This window comes from Anopheles cruzii, chromosome 2 (genome assembly GCF_943734635.1).
Source record: "Anopheles cruzii chromosome 2, idAnoCruzAS_RS32_06, whole genome shotgun sequence".
Lineage (NCBI taxonomy): Eukaryota > Metazoa > Arthropoda > Insecta > Diptera > Culicidae > Anopheles > Anopheles cruzii.
This window is the reverse complement of record NC_069144.1, coordinates 27,996,602-28,017,107: the sequence shown is the minus strand read 5'-3', so window position 1 is coordinate 28,017,107 and position 20,506 is coordinate 27,996,602. Positions and strand designations below refer to the sequence as shown.

Sequence of the window (20,506 nt, the reverse complement as noted above, 5' to 3'; positions counted from 1 at the left end):
GGTAAATTAGAGGGCTAAAAACATAGATATCAATTGAGATAAGGCCACCGGTCCCCGGACGACGGTGCTTAATTTATTCGAATTCATTAGGCCACCGCGCCTTGGCACTAGGCTCTCACGGCACGGTATCTAAGCTTATCTGCGCCGGTCCCAGGGAGGTCCTGTTCCCCGCACCCGACCCTGTGTCCGAGCGTGTGGAGCTCGTGTGAGAAGAGAATTTTAAGCGCTGGAAACCGAATTCGCCTCGCGAGTCCGAGTCCGAGCGCCGCTGATAAGCATAGCCACCCACCAGCATCCACCGCCACCACCCCGCCACCACCCAAATTTGGTGGACTTTTCGTGGGCGCGAAATGAGCATCTCCCCGCGCGCGGTGGCAGCAGCCCGCGGGGCGAGATAATACGTCAAGCGATGTCCCGGGCCGAGACACTCGAAACACGGGAAGCCTTTGGGGGCGCAAATTGCTATATCGAGATAAATTTATGCCCACCGGAGCCAGGCCACTGTGGTTGGACCTCATTAGACACCCGTGAGATACCCGTGTGGCCGTTGAGAAAGTGTCCGTTCGCCCGAACCGGTTCCGTTCGCCCGATCCGGATTCCGATCCGGTTAAATGGTAATTATCTAACGGTGGTAGCTCTGAACTCCCGACGCTCCGGCGAGGCCATTCATCGATCCGGGGAGCTCCGGTCCGGGGACCACGTTCGACCGGAACCGGTTGCAGCCAGCCCGGGGTCCGGGGTTGCTTCGGCAGAGCGAGGTACAAACTAATTAGTTTGATTGAAAATCGATAGACATGTCATCGCACATCGCGTTCGCGCGGTAATGGATTCGAGCAGAAGGCGCGCCACCCATCGCGTTGCATGGTTCAGCATAATTTCATGTTTATTTTGTGTCCGTTGAGAAGACAAATGAGACGAACCGGTCACCGATTATGACCGGCTGACTTGGAATCGACTTGAAACTAAGTATCAGTCGGTCGGCCAGAACAGAACAGTGTAATACTAAGGTGTTCGTTAAGATTTGCGGGTCGATACCAGAGGGCGCTGCTACGAGCAAAAGGAAAATTATGAACGAATGTTGAAAGTGTGTTAGGACTCTTCGCCTTCAGTTAGAAAATAAAACGGAGGGTTTCTAAGTTCTAAGTTTAAACGTGGTCAACAGCCTTCAAGACGATCCATGTCAAAAACGTCAAAAAACAGTCACAACATCTGAAATCGTAGAAAAAATAAGGGATGTCGTATTGGAAAATCGTCAAATCATTGAAAGAGATTTAGTACAAGGCCTAGCCATCTAATTGAGCAGTATAACCAATATTATGACTGAAGTTTTGGGTTCCGAAAAGCTGTCTGCGCATGGGTCTGCGCAATGGGTGCCGCATTCGCTAAAAATGGAACAAAACTGCATTCGAATGCAACTTTCTCGACAATATTTAGAGCTTTTTCGGAAGGATAAAGCAGATTTTGTGCATTGAACCATCATTGTGGATGAGACTTGAGTCTATCGCTATGATCCTGAATCAAAACAAGAGACTAAAGATTTGTGTGAACCTGGTTCTTCGGTTCCGAAACGAGTTTGTGTCTAGAAATCATCAACAAAGGTGTTAGCATCAGTTTTTGGGATGCGAATGGAATTTGTTAGCGGATTATATGGAAACTGGTGGAACAATAAACTTCGATTATTATTGTAACAGTTTAGACCAGCTGGAAGAGAAAATTCGTGAAAAAAGACCCGATTTAAAGAAGAAAAACATCTTCTTCCATCAGAAATCCATGGCTTTCATGGCAAATATCCATGCATTTTGCCAGTGGAATGCGTTTTCCATCAAATGATGACGTCATAACAGCTGCGGAAGCGTATTTTGAAGGCGTTCCAGTTTTTCACTTCAAGGATGGAATCTATAAATTAGAGTCTCGTTGGAACAAGAGTATTGATGTCAGGGAGACAGGAGAGTATTTCAAACCATAAAAATGTGTCCTTCTTATCGACCCGCAAAACTTAATGAACACCCTAGTAAACCGCTTAGGCGACGCAAGACGCTTCACGTTGCTTTGTGGTTCATTTTGTGATTGAGCATTTTTACGAGCTCCAACCAATTCAGGTCTAATAAAGTGATAAAGAGTGCACCGGCCGCGATTCAAGCCGGCGAAGACCAGAACCCTGAACCCGGGAGATGCAATTCCAATGCGCTCGCAACAATGTTGTGCGCCAGGACCGTGCTTGGTGCGGCGTAATAAAATCGTGTCAACCATTCGCATTCGCTGGGGGGGGTCAAAGTTGCCAAGCTCTTGAGATAAGCTTTTGCCCGTTTTGGGATGCGAACAGGTCATAAAACAGAGCACTTTAATTTGCGGAAAATAATTTGTGGTTCAGCACAATAACATCCTGATCATTTGAAGTCCTTCATTCCAACAAATAAAAGAAGTAAGCGAGCTTACAGAAGACTTTGGAATCGACGCTATGCGTCACTTATGTTCCTTCAAACTTCAATCCGATCGTAGTGCAGAGCCTTTTCTTAATTTCCATTAAGAAACGTTAACTTTTTGGTCCCTCCATTAAACTAAACCGGACAGAGGATCCGCGTAAGTGAAAGATCAACTCGGTCCATTGAGTGCACCCGAACCCGATGCCGTTTTGCCGGTCCCAAATTCGTAACGATACCGGCACCTTATTCCTGTCACCATTCCTGTCTGGTCCCCTCGCTCTCTCTCTCTGCCGGGTCTCTAGGGGCGCGTAATCTCTAGAATGGCGGCGAGGAACTTAATGCTTTAACCCACCGGCCAGCCGGTCGGCTTCATTAGTTTGTCGTCGCTTCACGTCGGTGGCTTCTGGGCTGGCTGCTTGGATTGGCCGCTGCTTAATGCACTCGCGCAGGCCACGGGCCGTGGACTCAAATATTGATTAAAACAATATTATTAACGCAGCCCGGTGGCCGTCTTTTACGGTGTCGCCGGCCGGATCGTCGCCGGAACGGAAGCGGACCTCACAACGTGTTTGATAAGATTGGGCGGCCACCGTTCGTGTTCGGTTCGGTGCTTTTCGGTGCGTTCTCTTGATTTGCTTTAAATGTTTTGGGCCGGATAGAGGGTCAGCCCGGGCCGGCCCAGCAGAAATTAACGGAAAATAAAAAAAAACCGAAAAGCGAAGGCGAAGACCCCGCGAAGACTTCTCTCACGCACTAAACTGTGGCATTTTATGTCGCGTTCCCCGTCAGTCGGAAGTCGGTGGCCACCCAGGCTTTTAGAATGCGCACGGCGCTGCATCATCATCTTCGGCCATTCGCCGGCCGGCGAAGAGACATTTAATTAATCCATCGTAAAACGGGTGACTTTCGCTGGCTTCCCCGGAACTCGGGCGAAAAGTTTACACAAAACTCGAGGTTTTACGACTTTCGGCGAATTCTCCGGTGGATCCCAGGTGGGTTCGCGAAAACGCACCACAACAATTAGCAGCGGCCCCGAGTTTTGGCATTGCAAGTGTGGTCCCGATTCCTGGGACCAACAGCAAATAATCGCACACGCAACATGGCCCCTAATTTGTCCCAAACTCGCGTTTGATAGACGACCATCAGCGACATCGACTGCGCAGCTACTTCCGGCCCCGAAAACCGGCATCTCCCAGGTTTCTAAGTCCCGTTTAGAGACCCCGGAAGAGTCAAAACACGATCGTCTCTCGCTTTCAACGACCTCACACACAGAGACCGAGACGAACTGGAGTTGAAGATGCTCCGGCTCCAAAAATGGCGGCATGGACAGGATGCTGTGAAATTATGATTCCACCCGGTGGTCCGTGGCCGACGACGGCGGACTACTCAGGGTGGAGACGACGAACGTTATTAATGTCGCTCGGTGGAGCCGGACACGGTCGCCACGGAAGATCTCGTGTGCCTCTCGCGCGCATGGTCCAATTGAAATTGGAACCCCCGAAGCGAAAGAGAGAGAGAGAGAGCGAGAACGAGCGAAGAATGAGGGTGGCCCATCCTTCGAGGCGCCTGGGTTTGAACTTTCTAAATTGCCACCCTGGCGCGCCGCTGATCCGTACCCCGCGGCGCGTAAGTAGCGCTAAGCTTCCCGGACGCGCACCGATCGCTCGCACTCCTTCGCGCAGGAAGCACCTCGTTACAACCCGGGCCCGGCTCCGGTGGGTGGTCGGGGCGTTGACTGGGTGGCCCACCGACCGACGGGGGGGCCCACCACAAAAGGGGCGTGGTGTGTGTCTGTGTGCTCGAGATTCGGTTTTTCGCGTGTCGGACCTCCTAGCCAAGGCAAGGCGATCGTTTCGGAGCCTGAGCCGGAGAGCTGAACCAATTAATGAAAATCGTGGAAATATGATCGACCACCGGCCGGCAGGCGGACAGGGCAGGGCAGAGGGCCCTTGGCAGGTACTGGCACACTGGAACGACTAAATTATCGGACCAACCCCCCCACACCACAGGCCGGAGAGCTCGACGTGCGGCTACGAAACGAACGCCATTCGCCGTTGAGTGGCGAAATTATTTCGACGTCGCGTCGCGCGCCCCCCCCTTTACCCAGGGGGGGTGATCGTGGTCGCGATCATCGCGCAATTCCCTCCGCACCGGCCCCACCCGGTCTGCGCTCCATTCCGCCGGCCGCACGGCGCGATCGCAAAGTGAGAGGTTTTACGAGAAAAGGAAGTTTCGAATGAGCTTAAGATGGAAAAATTAACAAGATAATGCCTCGGCCCGGCACGGCCATCTGCGTCTCGATGGGGGGGAGATGGGGCGCGTAGTGGTGGGTCGACCGCACCACTCCGCGCCGGCCAGAGTGGGGTATGATTATTTAATCATTATTTCGACCTCTCTTTCCCAGCAGCGGTTGCTGCTGCTGCTGGCCACTCGTTGGGGCCGCGGTGGGCCGCTGTTTAATGAAATGATGATTGGGACCTCCGGGTTTTTGTTTCGTTTTCGGGGTCCTATCGGCACCGGCACGACCCCGACCGAACCGGGTGACGGAGCCCGTCAAAAGCTGGACCCGAGCTAAATGTTATATCTTCATCAACTCACGGCGCGGTGTGGCCGGCGTTTGGTTGCGTGTGGATAAATTCTAGGACCTCTATGCTCTCGGGACGGTAATACACAGCGGGTTGATAAGCTTAATCGACCTCTTTCTTTGCTTCTTTCTTCGGTTAAAGAAAAGTCCTCTGATCGTTTTTCTTGCGACGGCTTCACTTCGTCAACTTCTTCTGTTCCAAGGTGGAGTTGGATTGTTCGCCCGACCTCGTCTCAATGCATCGTTTGCTAATTTCTTTCTCGTGCACCGGTGACACTTATCAGCGCACTCCGATCGGGTCACGGGGCTCATTAGGCCACGTTTCCGCAAAACACCCGCCCGGGGCCAACATCTAACTCCAGCGTGAAGTGAATGAAATGAAGACGCCAAAGAAGAGGCCAAAACGAACACGGTTTAAGAAAACTCTAACCCAAAGCTAAACAAACCGCCGGACAGAGGGACGGACAAACTCCACTAACTAGACGGGAGCACATAAACAAAGCGTCGTTAAGGCGAATGAATCTAATTAATCAAATAATTGAATTAATGAGCAACTCCGTGGCTGGACCCACACGACGGAACCCCACACGGCCATTCATGTCGTCGGCCGGTTCATTCATACGACCGAAAGGCGGCGGATGCTGTCCGTTGAAGTGTTTGCAGCTTCCCGCGAATGCGCTGGGCTCTGGAACGCTTTTTATGGGGACTCGGTCCGATGGGCTCCCTTCCTTCTCATTCACCAAATCAAACGGCAAACAAAACTAGGGGCCCCCGGCAAAGCTAGGTGACCGCGTTCGGCTTTCGGCAATTGGGAAAATTGCATCTGCTCTGCTTTCCACTTCGAATTTTCACATTCGGAACCGATCCGGACTAACTAAAGATGTCCCATCAGAGAGCGCGGGCCCCGCTTAATGAGCGATCCCATAAACACGCCGAGGGGTCGTTGCTACTTCCGCCCATGGTCCGGAGCGGTGGGCTTCGTGGGAGGCCGTGGCCCAATCCCGGATTTCCGGGTCGGGCCTCCATAAACTCATTTTACGTCTTATTCATTTCAAACTCACCACAATTAAAATTATATAAACATTTCTGGATGGATTATTGCTAACGCCGGGCGTGTTCCGTGTTTCTTTCTTTCTTGCAGACAATCCTGAATTCGATGCACAAGTACCAGCCTAGATTTCATTTAGTGCGAGCGAATGATATTCTGAAACTACCGTACTCGACGTTTCGTACCTACGTGTTTAAGGAAACCGAATTCATAGCCGTAACTGCATATCAGAATGAGAAAGTAAGTTCCTTCAACTGGATCGTCGGCGACCGCTCACTCTAACACTCACCTGTCTGTCTTTTCTCTTCCCCACTCCAGATAACGCAATTGAAAATAGATAATAATCCTTTCGCGAAAGGATTCCGTGATACTGGTGCCGGCAAGCGGGAGAAGAAGTAAGTCCAGCCATTACAATCCCATTCAATTTGCACCCTTCCCGTTTTGAAGACCTCACCCAAAGCGATGCAGCCCCCTCGAGCGATCCTTGCAGCTTGCTAACAAACCCTCTGAGACCGTGGCCGATGGCCTCGAACAAATGTTTCTTTATTCGTTACGCAAACGTTGGGTTTCGCCGCACAACCACGTTAAATGTGTAATGTAATCCAACCCATCCCGTTCCGGGATTGACTTGACGGGCGGACTGAATGTCAAATAGAGTCAGAGTCAACCCCCGGTCTGAGTCGATGAAATGGACGTTCCGACGACGCATCGCATCTGCGCCAAATTCAGTTTCCTGAAGACGGATGGCCCGGTGTCCTAAAACCCGTGACCCGACGACGGGGGTGACTTTCCAGGATGAGGTTAGAAATCGATCACCCCCCGCCGGGGATGGCCACAATCTTGGGATGCGTTGACAATGCGTGATCACATTGCTGATTTGTTTGGCCTCAGTCTCCTCGGTCTCAGAAATTCAATTGAACCGACCTGACAGAAGGTTTGTCAACCGAGACCGTTGCTCCATCACATCCCAGTAGCCTTAGAAGTCGGAGTCTGGGGGGGACCCTATACGTCGAATGCACTTTGTGCAAATCAATTATCATCCCTTGGCCGCCTGACGTTGCGTGAAACCGAATCCGAATTCCTCGTCAACCACCGGGGGGGAGGTTGACGAATGCCCCGACGGGACGGACAGGACGGGACGGGATCCTATTAGACGGGCGAATTCTCTAATGCGGGGCGAATAAATGAGCAGGATTTCGCAGATTTGCGCTGAGCAAACCGACCGGAAACACGATACCGGAGATTAAATAGATATCGATTTACTACCGCGCGCGCGGGAGCACCGTAAGATGGCCACCCCGCTGTGTCCTAGGGCCCCGGTCGGGAAGTGTTGATTTTCGTCTCGCAGGCTCTGAGCTCGCTGAGTTGCGGTTGCCGGGTCCCGGGGTTGAATTCTTTCGTTAAAAAGTCGTAATTAACGCGACCCCGTTTAAGATCCTTTAAATGAAACCGCCCAAGAAAGCCCCGACCGACGGCCAGCTAATCGCTGGTCTCTCTCCCTCTCTGGGGAGTCCCCTGGGAAGTCCCTTTTATCCCGTAGCTGCGTAATCTTTACTGCTTTTTAATAGCCCGGCCCGAATCGGTTTCTAATGATGGCACGCATGAAGGGTTACAATCGGCGATGCTGGCGAGGACCAAATCGGCACCCCTTTTCCGGCTCTCTCTCTCTAAGGATGGTGACAAATATTTTGACACCCTTCCCGAAAAGGGTTCCGACCGACCGATCGGCACCCTTCGGCGGAATGTTTCACTTTCCCGCCGGGACGCCGTTGCCGTTTCCGGCGAGGAAAACAGAAATTAATCAACCAATTTCCCACAAAACGGCCTGCCGGCGGTTACGTTGTGAGATTGGCGGCCAATAGAGTTACAGTTCCATACCCTGGCCCGGTCGGGGGGCTAAATTATGGTATCGAATTACACGCAAACAGCTTAACAGCACAAAACATCCTTCGCTGGGTGGCGCAAAATAGCGTCACCAAGAAGGCACTTCCGACAAAGGAAATTCCCTTTGTGACTCCTTTTCGAGGGCCAACCGAGGGAGCATTGTTAATCGCCAAACCCGTCCCGTGCCCGTGCGGCATTCCATCGCTCAAGGGCCGTCCATCGTCAGCTGGACGGACGGTCTTTGGGCGCGAAAACGGATCATAAATGCGCCACACCAAGCGACCGTGCCGTTGGGCATTTCAAACTCCACTTCCTCCCACCGGAAAGACTACCTCAGCTTGTCGGCACCGGAAATGGTGAACCGAGCACCCGGCAATAAAAAGTCAACAACTCCAGAGTGCGTTTTGGGAACGACCGCTTGCAGCTGGTTTGCAAGCCTTAGCGGCTAGGACCGAAAAACAACCCACAGGAACCCATCTTCGGGTGGTTTTTTTTTTTTTCGACTCCCAATCTTTGACACGTCACCACGTTTTCACCGGAACAAATCTGCTGTTTGCCGCAATCACCGAAGGGACCACCACCGATCGGGGGGGGGGGCCCCAAAGCACGAAGGCCGACCACTCGGGAGGCGATTTGTCATCTGAGGCGTTACATAATTTATCGCTCTATTGTTTATTGCCACCGGCGGCGGCGGCGGCGACGGTGGCCGGCACAATAGACACGTTGCGGCGCGCTGGTGACAAGTGGCACACCCAGAGGGCACCTTCAGCGGTTTGATGGACTGGGATGAAGTCAACCATTGCGGCGGATTAAGGCACAAAAAACTCCCAACCCAACAGCGGCAACCGGCCATCGGCGCCGACAATCGTAAAGAATTGTCGGTCGGTCGGCGGGTTGATGATTGCGGGAGTAAATCAAATAAAAGGCCCGCCGCGCCGGGGACGGATGCTGAGCGCGCAACATGGTGGTCAGGGCAGAAAGAAACCACCCTCCCCGCTGGGAGCTAAACTCAATTGATGTTTTGCGTAATCTAATTAAAACCGTCAGGAAGGCACCAATTCTCTTTAAACGGCACGGCACGGCGCGGAGGGTGATTAAGAGCTGCCAGAAGGGTTGCAGGTTGCAGGAATACGTAAAATCGGGATAAAGTGCTGACTCGGCAGCGCATCTGGTGTCGCTGCAGAGGCGTTTCGGGAGGCGATGGTTGGGGAAAAAAACCTACTATTTGTCGGAGAAGACTAAACCACTGACTAAATGCGGTTGTAAAATACTAGAAAAGGGCAACATACTTTTAATTTATTTGCCGCAGATTAAACGGGTTTGTCAAGTTGACACTGAAGTATTGCAGAAGAATAAAGTTAATCCAGAATGAGGTTAATAAACGTAAAAACCGGATGATGGACTGTCAAAGTTCATGCTCTGGCTATATTGACCAGTCAGTCAAGACTAGAAGAAGTTTGACTAAAGCAGACATTCATCTTAAACATGAGACACCTTGAAGACGCCAGTTAGAAGCTTGAGCATGAAAAGGCCCCGGGATGCTAAGCGAAGGTTTTAATGCTGGATCCAAGCAGTCTTCGAGATGGCGACTTGAGAGAATCTGAACCCGCATCGCATCCTCCCAATATTGAGTCAGAGGATGATACATTAGCATGTTCAAGAATTGGACGGATCAGGGAACTTCTTAGCCATACTTAAAACAAACCCAACATTCTAAGTGTTCCGGTGACTATCTCCAAATAGTGATCCTAAAACAGCTTCAGTAGATGATATTAGTCACACCAGACACATTGGAACAGACATCAGACACAGAATCATCGATTTGTACACGTGTCTCCCGGAGAGCGAGAAAGAACATAAGCCACATTACAAAAGTCGGGCAAACATAAATTTTCAAAAGTAAATTATGAATGACGTCAAGTAGTTTTAGAGAGTAGAGAGTAGTATTTGCTACAGATAGACCATCAGGAACAGAAATCAACCCTTATCGCCTACTTTGCCGACCATTACAACTAATTTTGTCCAGGCCTGGGATGGCCTCGCACCAGGCTTTTCAAAATGATTTGTCCCTGTTGACAATTTACCCATATCTTATCCCTATAACTTTGCTGCCGGAGGTCCTCAATTTAGAAGGCAACGGAATGGACTCTTCCCAACAGACCATCCCGAAATGGATTCGTTTCAAGTAACACTTTCGAAACGTCCGTTCTGCGCTCTCCGAATGTTGGGTTGACTGATTCCTTGAGTCCGTGTGTCAAGTACCATCTGCGACACCACCGCCGAGGGCGTTGTCTAGGACATCGATTAACTTCAAAAGCTGTGAATTCTCCACAGCGACACTTACCGAACCTTTCCCGAGTTTTTGAGCCGTCCACCGGCATATGTGTGTTCCGGGACCAGCCTGTAATCAAGACACAAGCCACTGACCCGTGTCCGGTGGCCACTACTAGCCCCGCTTGCCTCAAAACCGTTGCCGATATCAATTATCAGATCCACATTAATCCTATTTGTTGCCCAAAAAACCCCCGGGATGAGTCCTGTGCGCCTGGGTTCGCACGTGGCCTGGCCAATCGACTGCAAAATTCCGTACCAGCATGCTGGGGCCCCTCTCTCGTTCGCCCGACGTAAGACGAATCGATGCACCAGCCAACCGAGACGGGAGAAGCAAAAAAAAAGGGATCCGAAAGCAATCAATTCCAACATTATCATCATCATCATCTGCCCGCTGCTGCTGCTGGGTAGGGGATCTCCTCCTAATCGACGGTAGATCGTCTTTTAGCGTAATCCTCTTCCCGGCATCGTCTTGCGGCATCTTCCCCCACCAGTCGGCGGAGGGCCGGACACCGAAAATCATGTAGGACACGAGCACGAGGAAGTAAAACTGTTCGATAAGTCGAAAAAAGGGCTAGAAAGGGGACCGCCAGCCGTGATCCGGGCGAAGGACCGGGTTTATGAAAAATGAATCAAATTACAGTCTCGTAGTAGTAGTAGTAGCGGTCAGTCTTCCTTCGACGCGTTCCTTTTATCCTTCGCTGCTCAACAAACCGGAAACTGCCCGCAACCGACCAAAATCCTTTTCGCAACGGTCGGCCGGGGCCGAATTTTAAGCCAAATCTTCCGGCTCCGTGTCCGACTCCGTACGATGAGGTCCCGCATCCGGTTCCGGTTCCGGAAGGAATCAAACAGCGTGTGTGTGGCCGGCAAGAGGGCGAAAGAAATTTGCAATTTTCCTAAATCTTCGGCCCCATGGGTGCGTTTAAATTCGGGTACCGGTCATTTCGCAGGCAGGACTCGCGCCGCGCCCATAAATGTTTATGTTTCTGTTTTCCCAACCCGGGCTTATCAGATGCGCCGATTTCGCGCTGGCCGATGCCCACTGCCGAGCTGACCATAAATTGGTATTAAAATCGATCGAAAAAGTGCAGATCCCACCAAAGATTGGCCATTATTCCCGTCCCTGAAAGACCGTACGTCGCAGGCAACATAATTTAGCATCATTCATGGGCACCGTCCGCGCGTCAAACAATCGCGACACATGTTACCACCGAGACCACCACCGGGTAATCTTTATTCATGATACACCCACCGCCAGGAAGGCCAATTTTTCCGACGGGTTTCCACGGCGCACCAATTTGTGCCGCCAATTTTCCCGTCTATTGGCTGCGGCCGTTCGTCATCATCAAAGGCGCAAACCCAAGGCGTGTTTAAGCGCTCTCCTTCCGAACACGGTGAACACGGTGAAGGAAAATTCTGTACAACACTTCATTTCACCCATTTACCCGCCCCGCCCCGCCCGCCGGGTGGTGGGTTGGAAAATTGCGCACAAAATTGCAATCGCCCCGGAACACCTCAAGAATGCATAAATAAATAAGTAAATAAGCATTAGCGGCTGACGGCCGCTGCACACACACATGCCCGCCGCCGAAAGGTGCCGCTATTGACAGCCCGGGATCCCGGGCCGGGGTTGGCGTGGCCTGTAATGTGAAAATTACAAGGCACCCAAACTCGATAATCTCGACACGACTTTCTTTTTTTTCCCTCTTTGGAACGACGCACAATTTCTAGCGCAATTTATTTCGCGTTCCCTGGGCTGGGAGCGGGATGAAAGGGAGCGTACTGGCCACCTGCCACGGAAGGTGGCCCAAACCCTACGACGATTCGGGACCGATGATGGGCGCACTGTTCGTTTTGAACCACTCTTGAGCGGTCATTTCGGCGGTTCGGCGAGAAGTACTTAAGAAAGGTGATGCCGGCCAGAGAGAAAAAGGAGGAACAATTGCAGCACCCGCCGACCTCGTTTTGATCCCCGCGCATTCGGTGGGCTCGCTGGGCAGAAATGACTCAATTAAATGACTACTCAGAGGGCAGGGCAGGACAGCGACTGGCTGCCGTAGAGAATTATTGGAATGTCTTTCGAACTGTGGCGAGTGGTCATCACGAATGCGTTGCAATTGCATCGTCGGCCACGGGTAATGTGCCGTACAATCTTCAGACTCCGGGTTTTTTTTCTTGCTCGTCGATGTCGCCCTTTTGCTAGCAGCGCAATTAAAAAGCTTTTAGTGCTTTTCCGATCCCATTTTCCAAACGATCCGATGGCCGCCGGTGGCCGGTGTTTTTATTCACTCCCTGTTTATTGCTTCTTTTCTATTCATTTTAAACGTAATCAACCGGACCGGGCAGTTGTTGCGGTCCGCGCGGTGCTTAATGCTTAATGGATCCCTGTCACCCTGTGGCCGGGGGGGGGGCAGCTACCATAATTTGATCTTAATTTTGTGCAATGGAGAAAGTTGACGATGGTGCAACGCATCTGCCAACGCTTGCCCAAGGACCGTTTATTGCCAGCAAGAGCAAAAAAGCGGCATTAAATGCAAATGCAAAAAAGGACCGAAGACCGTTTTGTGTTACACGATGTATCCGCCGCTGTACATGCCAACAAACGGGATGCCACACAAAAAGGACACAGGCTGACTGGCGGGCTCGGAAAAAGGGACCGAAGAAGAATGATCTCTTCCTTCCGGGTCCGGGCGAATCGTGCGATGAATTTGCACAACCCGAAACGCGAAGTTCTTAACCGATTGATTCACTCCAAAGAAGGACACGTGCCGCCGCCGCCGCCGCACATGATGCTGCACTTTTCCGACCGCCGGCCGCCAGGTCCGCTCACTTCCTGAGCCTGCGAGCCATTTGTCAATTAGAGTAATAGTTTGCCGGAGCCGCCGCAGTGTGTATGCCGCCTTTCGGAACCCCTTGCGCCGTGCGCTGCTGAGGAGTCCTGTCACACACGTTCCGTTCGCAGAAAAACGGGAAACGGTACGGTGTTTTGGGTGTCCGAGCATTACGGCCACAAATAGATACGGTTGCCTGTAATTTTCTAAATGGTTGGCATCGGCGCAATAGAGTTGTTCCCCCTTTTGTATCGCCCGGGCCGGGGTGTGTTGACAGACGGTAAGATTTATGGTCCTCGTCCTTGCGCGTCCTGGTGACAACGGGTCAGTACGGGTCCGGTCCGGATCGATTATTTTTATTATTCTCTAAAGTTTGCTGAACACACACTTAATTGATCGTAAACTTTTATCGGACCCTCAACGCCGTTGGGTTTGGACTGAAAACGTGTTCCGCTAGAAGGTCCTACCTTCCGTCGGTGCTCATTGTGTGTTTAATTTTAAAACCGTGTACCGAGGCTTGTAGGCTACCCGCCAGTGAGTGAGTGGTGGTGGTGAGTCGGGAAACTACAACATACGCTGCACCATGTTCTGCTGCCAAAAAATATTGAACACTTTCATCCTCAACATGCTGCATGAAGTTCCCCACCTCAGCTTAAAGGGCCTTTAGTCGGCGAAATTTTCCGATCTCTTTCAGTGGCGAGGTGGCGAAAGAAAACCCCGGAAAAAGGGGCCCCTTTTTCCTTATCTCCACAGGCACTCCATTCCACAGCCCAGCTATAAAATAAACCGAGCTCATGTAGTATGCAAATTGGTGGCAAATTAAACCACACCCAGTGTATAAGCTTTTTGCCCATCATCGTGATAACGAGCCCGAGGGCCAGGAGCGCGGCGAGCTCCTGGCAAGAAATTGGGTAGCAAAAACCACACGCTCCATCCGCACCCAACACACCCCCGCGCCGGGGACCGATAGTGCGGCCATGTTCACCCTGCATGGCCCTCGGTCCTATCGGAAGGTTATGTTTATTTTCCGGATCGACCTCCCCGTGACGTGACGTGATTTTCGTGAAGACTGATTTATGCGCTCGGCACGAGAGATGTAGCGGGCGCACCCGGAACGTGGCCAGGGCACGGTACACCGTGCGCTGCTGATCGGGTTTCGGGTTGCACTAAACGAACCGGGTTTTTTTAAACGATACCCCACCGAAAGGCTCTACTCGACTCGAGGCTCCACTTGAATTGGAAAGTACGGCCGGAGCCAGAAAATTGAACCCCATGGCATGTAGGTTCGATACCGAGCAACTACCGGCTGTTGTTCGCAAAACAGCACCCCCGCACCCGCCACCCGCGGCACCCGGAACACGCGGGGGCCCTCCAATAAATTTACAAACCAACCCGGCCCGGTCGGTCCGGTCGGGCGCCGTTGTTCCGGCTGGTGTTTGCGTTCTAGCCGCCTCCATTGTGGCAACCGGCAACTTTTTGCGGTGCATGTTGTGTGTCGGTGTGTGTGTTTGGCCCCGGAACAACGGCCAAACTTCCGCCCGGTGGGCGTTGGAAGCGTTGATTCGTGGGTGTAAAATTTATACCCTGCCCTAATTCAATCCATTATCCATCGGGCGGACAGTTTCTGGGGCCCGGACATTACGGCCAACAGCGAACCACGGCACCGGGCGCCGGGGCTCGCTTGCTGGCCACAGAAACAATGTATCATTCCAGCGGGATCCGGGTCCCTGCTGCAGTTGCCCCCGAAGGAAGTGGTCTCGTTAAATGACCCCGACCCCCCGGGATGGAAGGATGTTTAATTTAGTGATAAATCGGCCACCAAAAGTTGGCTTTCCATCGAGGGCGGGAGGGCGCGCGATGCACGGTGGGATTAGCATTTTGAGTATGTTTCACTCCTGCTCCGGTGCGGGGCTTTAATTGTGGAAAAATCAATAAATCTTTGCGCCCAGCCCTGAGACCGGTTTAAAACTGCTCGAACTGCTCGACACTCGTCTCGTCTTGGTTTGGTGTGACTTTCAAACTTGAAAACTTTTTGCGTAGACTACAGGAGAAGTAACAGCCAGCCCTTCATTCGAAAAGTAATTCAAACAATCCGTAAGTTAGATTGTTGAAGTGTTGGCTGCGTGCTGACAGTTTATAAACTCTCACTAGTTACCCAGTATTACTCATTTCGTTACCCAGAGTTTTACCTGAGGCCACTAGAATTCCATGCAGATAGACCTGCAACACTTCCAGGACTTACGGAACAAAATAAAACAAATCGCTCGTTCGCCACACGGTCGCTACCAGAACATGTAGGAACATGTCCGTAAGACTATTTAGTGTTTAATGTAAAAAAAAAAGATTGTATTTGAGTGTTGGGCGACGTTTGCGTAATGCTGTGAGTCAAACAAGACCTGATTTGTGGAGAGACAATTCTTGGTTCCTACCTCACGAGGAAGTTACATAATATTTTCGTGATCATTTCGACACAAACTCGACCCATATCGTTTCGCAACTACCGCATCCGTCTGACTGAACTCTTTGTGATAGCTGGCTATTCGTAAAGTTCAAGAAACTGATCCAAGGACATCGTATTGATTGCTTTAAAGATCATGACATAGATTTAGAAGAATAACGGTTAGACACCAACTGTCCAGCTATCCAACATTTTCAACAAAAATCGAATGGCTAAGATTTCTCGAATCCAACCAGTTGCAACCCTTATTAGTTCAAATCAACTTACCTTATTGTCCGGCTGTACAAGTCGCACTTTTTCCTGCTTTTTTGGGACTGAAAATTCACTTACGACTCGTACAAGGGTAATAAAAAAATCTAGGATTTGCCAGGAGAAGACTGCTAGTAGCGAAAGTTTAATAAATTTGGAGTTTAGTAAATTTGGAGATTTCACACATACGAGGCGTGTTCAAACATTTTTGCGACATTTGGAATTTCTCGGGCTACGTACATCCGATTTTCGATTTCGATTTCTTTGTGTCGTTAGGTTGCTACACATCTCAGTAGGTTATGGTGAAAAATTCGGCCATTTCGAGTAATCGGTCAATTTTTGGCGGCTGTTTGACTGTGCACGTCTGTTGGTTAATCGTCGATTTTTGCCTCTCTCTCAAAAAATGGATGGCAAAGAATCTTTATCAAATATTGTGAGAGAAACGAAATTAAGAGCGCGGACGCATTCAAAATGTTGACTGTGACTTATGGTGAAGCTATTAAGACCAAAAGCAGCACTTTTCGGTTGTTCAAAATTGTCTCCGGGGGCCGAGAAGATGTGAACGTCGAAAAGCCATGTTTGGTCGAATGTGAACAGTTTTGCTGATAGTTTTCTTCGATTGCAAGGTCGTGGTGCATCATGAGTTGTTGTCTAAGGATAGAACGGTCTATTTCGTCTGAAGAATATTTCCTGCAAGTTATGCGCAATTCGGCGGAAGCAATCCGGGACAAACGCCCGAATTTGTGGGAAAACCAAAATTGGCTTTCGCGCTCCTGCTAACACATTGTGGTTTCTGCGCAAATTTCCGGCCCACTAATGATGCCTACCGATACCGTAATCCCCAGATCTGGCCCCTGTGACTTTCTCCTGTTTTCAAAACTTAAATTACCTCTTCGTGATCAATTAGTTTTGGAGTACACAAAAATCAACGATGTCCAAGCAAAACAGCTATAAAAAATTGACTAGTTACTCAAAATGGCCGAACTTTTCACCAAAAAAATTTATGACATGTGCAGCTACTTAACGCCACAAAAAAAAATTGGATCGGAATCGGATATACATAGCCCGCGGAAATTCAAATGTCACAAAACTTTATGAACACGCTTCGTAAATCCTGCAGCAATGCCAATCAGAGTAAGAAAATCACCGAATGGGACGCTTGGAAGAGTGTCATCAAAGAAGTGTTTGTTAAGCCTTTCAAAAAGAACACCAGGATTTCAAATAACCTGAATGGATCTGAGAATGAGACAATTGATGGAAAAAGCGATGATCCAGATGAGCGATGATGAGACTGAGACCTTTAATTATGTGTTTGCTATCGACACCACTTATACAGGCGACTTGTGCTGGATAAAATCATTCATAATCGCAATGCTCGCATCGCAGTGACCCGTGAGTTGGCTCACTAAATTAGTGAGCAATTCACTCAAGCATTTGGTGACCAAATTTGCTCACCGATGGCGATCGAGATGTTAAACCCAAAAGCCCAAAAAAGTCGCGGGTCTTGCGGGTTGCTCAACAAAACGCACCAAAGGCTCTGGGCCATTGATCTCGGCGCCTGCAGATCGGCAACTGTCATAAATTATGTAGCGCTCGGAGTAATCGAATAATTTTATTGATTAGCGCACGCCGAATTCGTGTCGACGGTGGCGGCGGTGGACCCTAAACAAACAAACAAACAAACGGACGGACGGAGGACGAAAACAGGCGCCACCAAAAAGCCATTACGGTGAAGTGTTGAAACCGAAACCGAAACGCAGACGCATACGGTCGCCCCGGTATAAACCCTTTCCGGCGCTCCATCAAATCGACCGACTACGAAAGTCGGCGGCCTAAACGGCGTTTGATTGCGTGGCCCCGCACCTTTCGTGCGAACTTTGGTCGTCGACGTGGCGCCCCCCCAAAAGCATAAACTGGAGTCACTTTTTATGGACCCGGTTTTCGGTTTTTTTTTTCGGCAGGCATGGCAGGTGTTCGTGCGTGCGTCGCAGGATGCGTGTGACCCATAAATGGGCTGGTGTTGGGTTCCGCTTTTTCTTCGCTGCCCGCTGCCCGATCCCCGTTAACCCGTTCGCGTCCTAAGGACCCCCTTATGTGTGTCCTAGGACCCTACGGGGGGGGGGGGGGAGGAGATGAGTTATGCTGGCCGTTAACCGCTGGCGTTAGAGCGGGTCACCCTTTTACTCGCGCCCATATTTTATGCCACTTTGAACGCTCCTGAAAGGGGGCCAAAAGGGTTAGGCGACCGATGGGTGGCATAATTTATCCGCACGGAAAGAATCGTCTCATCACGCACCGGGCCACCGGGTGGGCGGGTGCGCGATGGTGTGTGTGTGTGTGATTATTTATTCATTGCGCCCCATCGTGGCCCCCGAGCTATGAGCAGCTGTCATCGGGTTCCGCCGTCTCCCCGATCGGCGGTCGGCCCTCTACGCAACAAAATGGAGAAGATTTATGGCACCAAGGCACCGGGGCCGGAGAAGTTTGGCAATCACTGGCGGTTAGCGGGTCCTTCCGCGCGCGCGTCACACCATCATCAACACGTCCCGCGGCTACGGCAATTGATTCGGTCGCTTCCGGTCGCGTGACGTTGCCATTTATCATCACTTTCACTCCGCTTCCGGACGTCGCTTTTACGCCTCGTCATCTGCCGATGGGAAAAAACGGGGCCACTTCTTCCCGAAAGTCTCGACCCCGGTTGATCCTGACGCAGCATCCAGGCCCGTGGGCGCCCGAACGATGATTTGTAGCGCATTGTCGCGCTGTCACCGGCGATGGTGGATGATGAAGTGTTCGGTAACCCCCGAGGCGCTCTAGCAAGTGGTGTGTTCCGTCGTCCTGGCGCAGCTCGCAGGAGTCTGGCTTTCGATTCGTCGGAAGCCAGACTCGGCCAGCGCCGAGCTTGCGTTCGAAGAGTGTTCGCTGCAAGAATCGCTGCGACATCCGGAGAGGTCCTTTCGTCCATCCCCCCTTCAACCCAGCCCCCAACCACATATGTATACCGCAAAACGGAGCCAATGGAACCAATTCTAATACGCGAACCCTGACTGACTCTCGCTCTAACCAGTACGGGTTTCAGTTGCTCCGCTTTCAGGCAATCGCTGATGGGCCAGCGGAGCTCGGACGGTGACAAGCTGAGCCCGAGCTCCGTCAGCTCCTCGCGGGGCCCCGCGGGGCTGGACCACCGAACGAATAGCATATCAACGATGGACGACGACGACAAGCTGCTGGACGTGGTCGGGCCCCCCCAGAGCCCGCTGCTGTCGCTCAGCCAGCAGATGCACCACCACGCCTCAGGTCAGTATCCCCGCCACCACCCCCCAGAGGTCCTTCCTCCCCGACCAACCAACCCCGGATCACTGGTGCTGACGTTTTTGTTTCGGTTCTCCCGCGCGCATTCACAGGATGGTTCAACTTCGAGGATGTCCAGCGGGCGGAGGAAGCGATGCGGAGGCGGCTGCAGGCGGACGAGAACGAGCGGGGGGACGGGAGCGATTCGAACTGCTCGGACAGCGTGTCCGGGAGCACCGGTGCCTTTCGGCCGACGTCCGGCAGCCCGAAGGAGTCGTCGAGCAGCGCCGGCACCTCGTACCCGTCGCCCAACATCTCCGTCGGCCCACCGATCCACCCGCCGCCCCACCTGCTGCCCTACCTGTACCCGCACGGGCTGTACCCGCCGCACCACCTGTCGCTGCTGCACAACCCGGCGGCGGCCGCCGCCATGAACCCGGGCCTTCTCTTCAACGCCCAGCTGGCGCTGGCCGCCCAGCACCCGGCCTTCTTCGGCCACTACTCGGGCCACTCGCCCACCTCGCCCCTGCACGGCCTCAAGGGTCACCGCTTCTCGCCCTACAGCCTGCCGTCGGGGCTCGGGTCCGCGTTCGACGCCGTCACGCCCGGCTCCAACTCGGCCGGCGCCCGCAGCCTCAGCAGCAGCCCCCAACAGCACCCACCCCGGGCCGCCTCCAACTCACCACCGACGCGCCCGATAAGTGTGTCACCTACTCCGCCGACACCGCACCCAACCTCCCCGACGACGGCCGACGCCAACGCGGCCGCCAACATGCCGCCCGGTGTGCCGCTCGGTGCGCCACCAGCACCACCAGCACCGCCGCCACCACCCCCAACTACCAGCATCCCACCCTCGAACTCACCGTCCGAGCTGAAGAGCATCGAGAAGATGGTGAACGGGCTGGAGGTGAAGCACAGCGTGAACGGGAGCGTCGGAGCGTCGTCGGCGATGGCGTCGTCCCCGACGCCTGCTGGGGGCGAGTCGAACGGCCCCAAGCCGCACCACCACGCCGGCCACCACCACCCCGGGCACGATCAGTGACGTACGGCCGGCGAGTACTATCCTCTGGCCAGTAGCACCGCGCCCGGTACGGCCCTCTACGATGTACCACCAGCAGTGGCGCCGCCACCGCCGCCACCGCCGCAGCCACCGCAAACTGTGCACCTTGACCAGGACATGTGACAGCTGGCGATCGGTCCGAGCGACCATCGTCGGGCGCACGTCGCGCTGCACTACGAGCTGGCGTAGAGATAGAGCGCAGCTGAATTTAAGCACTGCTCGAAAAAGTGCTCGAAAAGTGCTCGAAAAGTGCTCGAAAAACTGCTCGAAAAACTGCTCGAATAACTGCTCGAATAACTGCTCGAATAACTGCTCGAATTGCATTGGCTGTCTGAGGTGACGGT

General features: G+C 52.3%; 1 protein-coding gene across 1 annotated transcript in view; it reads left to right on the top strand.

Moving 5' to 3' along the window:
• LOC128277545 (optomotor-blind protein) overlaps window positions 1-20,144 on the top strand; it is a 114,939-nt gene extending 94,795 nt beyond the window's left edge. Inside the window, exons 5-8 of the mRNA XM_053016019.1 lie at window positions 6,149-6,295; window positions 6,374-6,450; window positions 18,879-19,108; window positions 19,216-20,144. Coding sequence (XP_052871979.1) covers window positions 6,149-6,295; window positions 6,374-6,450; window positions 18,879-19,108; window positions 19,216-20,144 — 1,383 coding nt within the window. The remainder of the gene's footprint in view (window positions 1-6,148; window positions 6,296-6,373; window positions 6,451-18,878; window positions 19,109-19,215) is intronic.
• Window positions 20,145-20,506: the final 362 nt, after the last annotated feature.